The 10675-nt window shown below is 35.9% G+C and overlaps 2 protein-coding genes across 3 annotated transcripts; both read right to left on the bottom strand.

The window, feature by feature from the left end:
• Nucleotides 1-915: 915 nt before the first annotated feature.
• On the bottom strand, nt 916-1932 carry LOC107889089 (probable ubiquitin-conjugating enzyme E2 37). Of its 2 annotated transcripts, none has more exons than XR_005905012.1 (3): nt 1589-1844; nt 1425-1505; nt 916-1332 (listed from the first exon to the last, which is right to left on the bottom strand). XR_005905012.1 is itself a non-coding variant. In XM_016813400.2 (3 exons), the coding sequence occupies exons 1-3, from the start codon at nt 1722-1724 to the stop codon at nt 1158-1160; spliced, it is 372 nt and encodes a 123-aa protein (XP_016668889.1). In that variant the 5' UTR covers nt 1725-1932; the 3' UTR covers nt 1016-1157. The 2 variants fall into 2 exon arrangements, 1 of the variants encoding a protein (XP_016668889.1); XM_016813400.2 differs by having other exon boundaries at nt 1016-1332; nt 1425-1485; nt 1589-1932.
• A 129-nt stretch (nt 1933-2061) lies between these two features.
• On the bottom strand, nt 2062-10266 carry LOC107889071 (perakine reductase). Its single transcript, XM_041081676.1, is given in 13 exon segments — nt 2062-2490; nt 2580-2641; nt 2803-2896; nt 3092-3132; nt 3135-3187; nt 3441-3613; nt 3715-3921; nt 4041-4208; nt 4443-4578; nt 8741-8831; nt 8967-9087; nt 9412-9474; nt 9632-10266. Coding segments are annotated over 9 exon segments (1113 nt in total). The 5' UTR covers nt 4512-4578; nt 8741-8831; nt 8967-9087; nt 9412-9474; nt 9632-10266; the 3' UTR covers nt 2062-2244.
• Nucleotides 10267-10675: the final 409 nt, after the last annotated feature.

The raw sequence follows: 10675 nt of genomic DNA, 5'->3' as shown, positions 1-10675 counted from the left end.
GCAACCATAAAAAGGTTGAGATAGACCCGTCTAAAACAACCTTTAAAAAAAAAGTTGAAATAAACCCGTTTAAGGCAACATTAAAAAAAGTTAGGATCAACCTGTCTAATACACTCTTAAAAAGGTTGGAATAAACTCATCTAAGACAACCTTAAAAAAGTTGAGATAGACACATCCAGAGCAATTTTTTTCTATTTTTATTATTTCAATATTAATATATTTTCATAAACATTTATAGTGAATAATGATAGAAATTGTGTTTTAAATACAACTAAAAATAGAAAATTAAATTTTAATTAAAAGTTAAATATTCACTACAAAAATCAATCCAACAACCAAAATACACTAACATTTAGCCAAAATGTATACCACCTGTAATCAACCCAATATACAAAAGTAAACAAATAAAAAAACACCTAAGACGATGGACATTGATATTGATATTGTATTACATAAAGCTAATGCAGTCTAAAATGGAAGTTTTGTTTCCTTGAAGTATTTGATATATGACATGAAGAGTATGGTCCTCATCTAAACAGGGGGCATGGGAACCATCATTTAAAGAGAAATCAATGAGGCAGACATGGCTTTTTAGCATAAAATTTTCAGTGTCCTTTACTAACTAAAAAAGAAACTTAAACATCAAACACAGTCTATTCTTCATGTTTAATGGTCCCTGTAAAAAATTGAAAGTTCAATAACCTTAAACTTGGTTCCACTCGCATGAAGATCAAGGATCCATTATATTGCAGATACGGTCAACAACAGTGAGTGAATATAAATCTAAAGTCTTAAAGTTAGAAACATAAACAAATGTCAAGATCTCATCCGTCAAGTTTATCCCCTACCATACTTGTCTATCAATTCACGCTATAATAAAATCAAACTTAAGAAATTGTTTTTCCAAGACTTGTATGCATAAAAATAGAAACAAGCTACATCAAATCAATGAAAACATTTAACAGACTCAAATTTCCAAACAATCAATAGCATACGATAGAATAAAGACAATGAAGAAACAAGAAATATAGATTCCTTTTTGCCTAAAATTGCATCAAATATTAACATCGATGAATGCTTAAATAAACAATCTCCAGAATAAAGGGAAACCAACAGAAGTTGTCAAAACATCAATGGATCTGAGAAAGGACTAACCTTTACTGTAAATCTTTAGAAAATCTGAGGTGGGTATGAATCAAAAACCCCCTCCAAAAAAATAATAAAAGAAACAAAATAATATAGAGAATGTCAAGGCAAATTCCACCTCCATTGTCGATGTCAGGGCGATAAATTGGCGTCGCAAAAGTCACAATCGGAAGCTGAAGCGGATACCTTTAAGGCAAAAAAAAAACACCCAATAACCTCCTTTTAATAAAAGAAAATGCGAAAGAAAAATTGAAATTCATTATGCAACTTAGATATACCTTTCAGGTATCTGAATCTTAATCTTGAAGATCCCTTTGCTATAAAAAATTTCTTCAGGACCTATTTCGGTTAAACAACATCTAGATTTTGGATATTAATAAAAAAGAATGATTTTGAATCCATTTTCTGGGTGAAGCGAAAGCGAGAGGGAGAATGAACATACGGGCGTGGATGGAAGAGAGATCAGTAATATCATGTCGTGAAGAGAGGGTAGGAAAGGAAGCACCATGAGGAGGATCGACGAGAAGGAGCTTCAGCTCCTTTTGCATTCTCAGCTTTAGCCTTGCTGCTTGTGCCATTTACTTCTTCTTCTGGTTTGACTTTTTGATTTTTGCGCTTTAAAAATGAAATATTGGGGGCTTCTGATTTTTTAGCGAGCTGCCAAACCTTTTCGAAAATTATATACAAACACAGTAGTGCACTTACGGAATTTTGTTTCGTAACTGATTTGGAAATAGGGAGAGGAGACAGGAGGTAGAATGGTAAACCTAAAAATTAAAGGTAATTAAAAAGAATAAAGAATTAATAAGTATATTTTCCAACTTTTCTTAAAAATCGAGATATGATTAGATTTTGCAAATACTAAAAAAGGTTACTTAAATGTATAAATTTAAACAATTTAAAAAAGAGGCAGTGTAATTCAAAAAGAGTTGACTTAAGTTTTTCTAACTCTTATACAAAGAGTCGCCATAACATGTGTCAACAAGTCTATTCCAACGCTTAATAAAATGTCCACCCAAAAGTATCGGCATAATGTTTAAGCGTAGCCTTATGCATACCTATCTCAACACTGAAATTAAATTATTCATTATATCTATTTCAAGGGGAACTCATCTCCGATGTCAGCTCAACCTCCAATGTCTGCAATTTCTGGAAGTCTTTGATTCTTCTTTTCAGCTTTTTCGTTAGCTTCTTCCTTCTCATCTTCAAACGCTCTAAGCTTGCCACACTCTCTGCAGCATCTATTTTGGTAGCCATCAAAGATTCAACCGTCACTCTTTTCTCCTCTATCTTATTGGCTAATCCAGTTTTCATCATCTTAAACTGAAGAATTTCTTTTGCTTTCTGCATTATTCAAAACCAGCAACAAACTATTTCACAATTAAACAAAATGTATGTGCAAATTTATCAATCAGTAATTAATTTCACTATACCAGAATGCTGGATTTGTACAGCTTTTCTCGAACAGCCAACCTAGTATTTCCCCGTTTTCCTTCTGTTTGCAACATCAGACAAAACAAGGCTCATTTACGATATGTGTTTGTACAGTATGTCCAGGGAATTGTGTTCAATTCTGCTTAGAATGTTGTTGAATGATCTGTATTGTCTAATATCAAAAGAATAAATTGGATGCCGAAAACAAAGAATGTGACTCACCAGGAATGGGTGCTACATCATCCCCTTGATGAAGAACCCAAGCAAGTGATAGCTGTGCAGGGGTGCCTCCATACTTTTGAGCCAAGTTCTCCATCTGCAAATACAAATTTGTGTTACTGTCAAAGTTTTCTCCTTGAAATCTTGGGTGAAATGTCTTTAAAGAAGTCCATCAGTAAAAAAAAGGGTACTAATTAGAAGGATTGTTTCTATGCACAATAGAGTATAGATTAAAGCCAAAAAGAACTTGACTGGCCAAAAGAAACAATCGATAAAGAACTTCTTTCCATACCCGAAAACTAATTGCAGGCACAGTTTCCGCAACAGTCCTGCACCGAAGAAACCACGACCGAGCAGGCTATATGGAACTATCCCAATCCCAAGTTCCCTGCATATTGGGACACATTAAACTAATTAAGCATTCCTTTTTGCTTGAATTTGAGAAGTAAAAGGAAAAACAAAATCTAAATAACATGTAACAGAGGATATAGTTCACCTTCACTACAATAAGAGATAGGATAGAAGTAGAACAACAAAAACCAAAGTTCAAATTCCTGGCAACTTATACTTTGGCAACTTATACTTTTAATGATTCAGTATACTATTTTTCTATGAAACCAGTGTTGGGCTTTTGAGGAAACCTGCAGAGGGGGATTATTTCGTCCTTGCTATCGCGAGTCCAAAGCGGCCACTTCATTTTTATGGCAGAGACGGGATGAACAACATGTGCCCTTCTTATAGTTTCAGGGCTAGCTCCAGATAAACCAATGTACTTTATCTTCCCCTCTTCTACCAGCTTCTTCAGTTCCCCCATCTAAGATTGAATTAAGAAAAGCAGCTTAACATCATATTTCCACCGCACATTAAGCATTTTAACCAAGAAAAATAAAGGATGTTTTATAATGGAGCACTTACAGTATCCTCTATTGGTGTTTTAGTGTCGACCCTGTGCTGGTAGTAGAGATCAATGTAATCAACATCAAGGCGCTTCAGGCTAGCCTCGACCGAGGCGCGGACGTGTTCAGAGGTACCATTTATTGCAATCCCAGTCGCAGGATCCGACTTGACAATATCAAATTCTGTGGCTAATTGTACATTCTCTCGTGGTAATTGCTTCAATGCCTGAGAAAAGATTGGTTTTTAAGGGTAAATACTTATGAAATCATGTCAATAATTTTGTTTCAGTTAAACTCCAAAGCCTAAACAGTAAAACTCTGCTGGAACTGTTGCAAACATGCTACCTTTCCAACCAATAATTCATTTCTTTTGGGTCCATAGATATCTGATGTATCAAAGAAAGTGATTCCTATGTCGATTGCTTGCTTGATGATGGAGATGTCAACATCTTCAGGGACAGGATCATTGTATATTCCTGTAAGCCTCATACATCCAAACCCTAACTTGGAAACCTACAAAATAATAGAATTTACAACAAAAATGAGACAGGAAGATACTGTTTTGAACAAGCAATTGGTTTAACTGAACAAGAACTTGAATAGATCATAGACAAGGGGATCCAGCATCTCAATTTTAGAAGTTTTCTGATTCAAAGTATGTCTCAGGTGTCAGTTAATAAACATAGCTGTACTCCACTCATAAATAACACCTCAGTCTTGAGAGAATTCACACAGAAGGAGTCTTACCTCAAGCCCTTGAGTTCCCAGTTTCACTCTAGGAATCACATCGCTCTGATTTTGCTGCTCCTCGCCCATCGTTTCTCTCTTGTTCTTGACTCAATGCTTTCCCTCAGTGTACGGTTGAGAAAACAGGAACTAAAAACTGCTTAAAGGAAACACACTGAACTACTCGTTGTGTTTATATTACCAAATTCAATGTGCAGAATCTTGGTTAGAAACAAATTTAGCATGCAGAGCTGACGCTTTTTGGCCAAACCTTTACGTAATTATAAATATATTAAACCCATCTAAGAGTATGCTACCCTAGCATGCTATTGTCTGCCGCCTCTTGCATGAGTTTTTAGGGTTTTTTTTGTTTTTTTTTTGTTTAGTTTTTGTCGCTTTTTGTTTCTTAGCTGCGGTTGGCACGTTTAAGGCTATTTTACTTCTATGATTTGGAAAGTATTGATCTCGTTTTTGGTCTTAAAACTTGTATTCATGGAAGCCGAATTAGCACAATTGACAATTAATGAGGAAGAAGAAGAAGAAGAAATTTTGCAGATACAGGTAGATCCGAGTACAGAAAGAGAAGTGGGGGAGTTTCAACTAGTGGGATGTTTCCTAACAGCCAATATAATTCACTTTCCAGCCATAAAAAGTACTATGGCAAACCTATGGCATCTTGTTCATGGGGTTTAAATTTGAGATCTGGGGAAAAAAGGATACCTGATTCAGTTTTTTCACAATATGGATATGGAGAGGGTTTTGAAGGGTTCACCATGGACTTTTAACAATCATTTATAGCTGCTTTACAAATTGAAAAGCGAGGAGGATCCATTAAGAGTACTATTAATTTCTACTCCTTTCTGGGTACAAATTCACGATGTCCCAATTGGGCTGTTTTTTGAAAATTTAGCAATACAACTGGATAATTTTATAGGTTTTTTTTTAGAATATGATGGATCAAATATGGGGAAAGAAAACCCCAATTTCATGAGAGTAAGGGTACAGGTTGATATTAGGCGTCCTTTGAAAAGAAAAAAGCAGGTTATGTGTTGCTGGAGATGTTCGTATGTCAAATTTAAGTACGAATGCTTATCACTTTTCTGTTTCTATTGCGAACGTTTGGGGCATAGCGACTCTTTTTGTGAGGCAAAAATGATGCTAGGGGTGGAAATTGCTGAAATGGGTTGGGATTTATCATTGCGAGCACAATCTCGAAGAGCTTTATCAATGAATAGCATATGGCTACGAGAAGAAGGTGAAGGAAAATTGGAAGGAAGCTGAAAGGATAATCGGGCTTTGGGGATTAGATCATGGGATGGGGCTAGCAAAGAAAGAAGTCGAAAAATCATTGATCCAATTCTGGGGTTTAACATAGAAGGGGGAACGTCATCTCTTGATCAACGAAAGGAAAAACTTTGGCTGGATCAGATGCAGACTACTATAGAGCATGATTTGGAACATGGTATCTTCATAGGAGAGGAAGGAAAAAATCGAAACCAAAGAGAGATGGAAAATCCAACAGGAAAAGAATAAAGTGATAATGCAATGGTAAGGAGTAGAAGAATGGTGGATTTTAATCTTTTATCATAGGTGGCTGCCAAAAGGCAAGCCAATCGGGCGCAATGAAAATCATAAGTTGGAATGTTCGTGGCTTGGGGAGCCCACGGACGATTCATAGACTTCGGCATTTGCTGAAGTTATATAATCCCCAAATAGTCTTCTTCATGGAGACAAAGCTTTGTAGAAGACAGATGGAACGAGTCCGTAGAAGTTGTAGTTTTGCGAATGGTATTGAAGTCGATTCAGATGGTACGAGAGGGTTGTGTTTAGAATGGAGGACTGATGTTAAGATTACATTTCGAAATTTTTCTAAAAGACATATTGATGTGTTAGTTGAAGACAATAAAGTAGGAATCAATTGGAGATATACAGGATTCTATGGATCCCTATATGCACAAGATAGAAACGAATCATGGGCTGTTTTGAAAAGCTTAGCTTCTGATGTGGATATCCCTTGGTTTGTTTGCGGAGACTTCAACGAAATTATGTATGGCTTCGAGAAAAAATGAGGCTGCCTAGATATGAAAGAAGGATAGAACTATTTCGAAGAACATTAGAGGAATGTCAACTGAGACACATGGGATTTTCTAGTAAGTGGTTCACTTGGGAGAGGGGAAATTTACTAGAGACGAACATATAAGAACGTTTGGATAGAGGTGTCGCCAATGCAGAATGGATCACTTTTTTCCCGAAGGTGAAAGTCCAACATCTAGTGCATTCTTTTTCAGATCATTGTCTTCTCCTAATTAATACAAGTTTGATTGAAGAACGATTGAGGAACAGTACTTTCAAATTTGAAGCTTGGTAGTCTTTAGAGGATTCTTTCCTTAATGAAGTTAAATTTCTGTGGGAGAAGGCTTCAGGGGGTCTATTACAAACGCTGGAAAATTTAAAAAGAGGGTTGAGACAGTGAGCTAGGCAACTTCAAGTAAATAGGAAAAAGAGAAGACAGGTCCAAACGGAAAAATTAGCTGAGCTGGCTGAAGCTGAAAGAGATGATAAAAATTTAGCTAAGCTGATTGATACGAAAATTCATTTAAATTTTGAGATTTAAATTTGGAAACAGAGGGCTAGACTGAATTGGTTAAAATTTGGAGATAAAAATACAGCATTTTTTCACAGTTAAGCAACACAATGCCAGAGGAAAAATTTTATTCGTAAGCTGCAAAATGAAGATGGAAGAAAAATAGAGGCCTTGCAGGAAATAGAGGGTGTTGCATGATCTTAGTTTCAAAATTTGTTTTCGGCAGGGGATAGGGAAAATTACGACCATTTGATGACAGGGATCGTTCGTTGTGTCTATGAGGAAGATAATCAAAAACTGACAGCAACATACATAAAAGAAGAAATTCAAGAAGCAGTGTTTGACATGGGATCTACAAAGGCACCAGGGGAAGACAGATTCCAAGCCCTATTTTATCAAAAATGTTGGCATATTGTTGGAAAAGAACTCACCTTCTTTTGTTCACAACTTCTAAATGGGATATGGAGGTTAGTTCAATTAATTCCACTAATATAGTGCTTATTCCAAAAGTTACCAGCCTTTCTAATATGATGCAGTTTCAGCCGATTAGTCTATGCAATGTGCTTTATAAAATTCTGGCCAAGGCAATAGAAAACTGATTTCGAGGAGTTATTGAGAAATGTATTGATGGTGCGCAGAGTGCCTTTGTGCCAGGTCGATTAATATCAGATAACGTGTTGTTAGCCTATGAAATATTTCATATGCTAAAACATAAGAGATTGGGGAAGAGAGGGTTTATGGCAGTTAAACTTGACATGGGTAAAGCATATGATAGGGTCGAATAGAACTTTATTAAAGAGATAGTGATACGAATGGGGTTTGCTTAAAAATGGTGGATGCTCTAATGAAATGTGTAACAATTGTTTCTTATTCAGTGGTCATTAATGGGCATATTAGAAAAAAGTTTCTACCAACCAGAGGACTCAAACAAGGTAATCCTCTAAGTTCATTCTTATTTCTTCTATGTGGTGAGGGTCTATCGAGCTTACTGACACTAGCAACAAATGGAGGGCTTTTCAAAGATGTTAAGGTTAATAGAAATGGCCACAGGTATCCCACCTCTTATTCGTTGATGATTGCATTTTATTTAGGGAGGCAACAAGCAGGGGAGCAAATCTATTCAATAACATCTTACGCGAATACAGATCTTGTTTGGGTCAATGTGTAAATTTTGATAAATCAACAGTATTTTTTAACAAAAACACAACAGAGGCAGACAAAAGGTTAGTTGTCAACTTACTGGGGATCTGTACCTCAAATGAGCTAGAACGCTACCTAGGTTTGCCGAATATGGTGGGTTAGAGAAAAAAAGAATCGTTTTAAAATCTAAAGGACCGACTCAAAAAACGTATTGATAATTGGAGTAATAGGTTTTTATCTCAGGGCGGAAAAGAAATATTTATAAAGGCCTTTCTTTAGGCTAGACCAACTTACACGATGGCTTGTTTTTTATTACCTAAAGTTCTATGTGATAAACTCGAAAGTATTGTTGCGAAGTTCTGGTGCCAGAAGGGACATGGAAAAAAGGGAATTCATTAGTGCACTTGGAAAAATATTTGTTTTTTAAAAGAAAATGGTGGATTAGTTTTTCGAAATTTTGGCCAATTTAATATTGCATTATTAGCCAAGCAAGGTTGGCGTCTTATTAATTATCCAGATTCTTTATTGGCCAGATTTTAGAAAGCAAAATACTATCCACGTTCAAATTTTCTAAATGCAGAGCTGGGGAATTTACCTTCACTCACATGGAAGAGTATTTGGGCAGCAAAGGGACTTCTCAAAAAAGGGTAGTGCTGGAGAGTGGGCAGAGGGGATAATATTTCAATCTGGGACGATAGTTGGATTCAGGGGATCGACAAAGTTGAAGGGCACAACAGACCAAACAATAAGGAGTTAAAGTTAGTTTCCAATCTCATTGATATTCCAAACAAAAAATGGAGGATGAACTTGATTGACAATACCTTTCAAGCGAAAACTGGGCAAAAAATTATACAGATCCCTCTTGTAGAGACTGGTCATGAGGATATTCAAGTTTGGAAATGAGAGCCGTCCAGAGAATTTTCAGTACGTAGTGCCTATAAACTATTAGAAGAGGCTTAATTCGGATCTTAGTAATTATTTAATACAAGTCAAAATTAAAGAATTTTACAAGAAACTATAGGGCCTACAGCTACCTTCAAAAATTACAATAACTATTTGGCGAATTTCTTGGGATTTCATTCCTAATCTAGCTAATCTCAGATACAGAAAAGTCATTACAAACGATAGATGCCCCCGCTATTGTTCCTGGGTAGAAAACAGTCCTCACATCTTACGTCAATGTCATATAATAACAGAAGTTTGGTAGTTTTTACATCTATCTTGGGTCATAAATAATATGAATCAAAATATATGGGAGTGGCTAACCTGGGTTTTCAAGGGAGGAATTGATAAACATTGTTGTATTTTCTGTTATGCCTTATAGCTAATCTGTTTTTCCAAAAACTAGTTCATACATGAGAGGAAAGATATGACAGGAAGAGACCTTGCTCAAAGAAAACAAACGTATATGGCAGAATATGAAAGAGGGAGAGCAACGCAGATCCTTTTAACATGAATAAAAATCACAGAAATCAGGAGGTCATACTGAGAATGACGATTCAGTTCGACGCCGCGTTCGACAATAGCAACTTCAAATCAGCGACAGGTCTGGTGGTTTGGGGTCTGATGGGGGAACTCTTGGTCTTAAAGTCGACCCTCCACAACAATGTCTCTTCCCCGTTTGCAACAGAAGCATATGCATGTTTGGAAGGCATAAAATTAGGGATCTCAATGGGTATACAATCGGTTAAAATTATAGAGGATTCCAGGATAATAATAAAAAAACGTCAAACGTCTTCAACAGATAAATCAGTGATCGGAGCGATTATCAGAGATATTCAGAATAAGAAGCCTTGCTTTCAAGAGACTATCTTTCAGCATATTTATAGATTAGGGAACTCGCAAGCTCATAGAATTGCAAAGAACACTCTAGATAGAGGAGAGATCTCTTACCTGATGGGAGAATAGTTGAATCGCCATTCTTTCGGATCGGGGGGAAGATGGGCAAGAAGTCCAGATTGAAGGAGAAGTTGAGGGAATCTGATTTCAAAACAAGATAGCAAGTAAAGTTTTTTCATTGGAAATAGCTATCGTCGACAAATCGAGAAAGGTAATGGAGTCCAGCCATTTGAGTTGATTGGGGTAGATATTTAGGTTCTTGTTTTTTCAGATTCATTTATTGCTTACCGTTTCCTTTTAAGTTATGTTTTTAATGCCTGTTAGGAGGTTTTCACTATTAAACAATATAGTGAGGCTGGATCTGTGCTTAGAATTGGTGTAATAGGCCTGGGCTCATTGGTCTTTGTTGGGCTTCATTTGTTATTTCTTTTTTCTTGTTTTCTAATAATATATCTAGTAAGTTTATTTCAATATATATATATATTAAACCCTTGTTTGGCAATCAAGATTTGGATAAAAAATTTTGGAATTTGAATTCCAAATCCAAATCTTTTGTTTGGATATCCAATAAAAACTGGATTTAGGTTTGAGCTAATCCAAGTTTTATTGGCTAATCCGTCCGTTTAGAACTTAAAAATTAATTATAAATTTGGAATTTTCAAAATCAAAATTTGATAATAGAGCAAGACAA

This window comes from Gossypium hirsutum, chromosome A11 (assembly GCF_007990345.1).
Source record: "Gossypium hirsutum isolate 1008001.06 chromosome A11, Gossypium_hirsutum_v2.1, whole genome shotgun sequence".
Taxonomy (NCBI): domain Eukaryota; kingdom Viridiplantae; phylum Streptophyta; class Magnoliopsida; order Malvales; family Malvaceae; genus Gossypium; species Gossypium hirsutum.
The sequence above is the reverse complement of the archived record's forward strand: the minus strand, read 5'-3'. Positions and strand labels throughout refer to the sequence as shown.

Coding starts and splice junctions, on each gene's coding strand:
- LOC107889089 (XM_016813400.2), bottom strand. CDS start 1,724: ATGGCACAAGCAGCAAGGCTAAAGCTGAGAATGCAAAAGGAGCTGAAG. Junction 1,486..1,588: donor TCTCTCTTCCATCCACGCCC/GTATGTTCATTC, acceptor TAACCGAAATAG/GTCCTGAAGAAATTTTTTAT. Junction 1,333..1,424: donor AAGATTCAGATACCTGAAAG/GTATATCTAAGT, acceptor TTTGCCTTAAAG/GTATCCGCTTCAGCTTCCGA.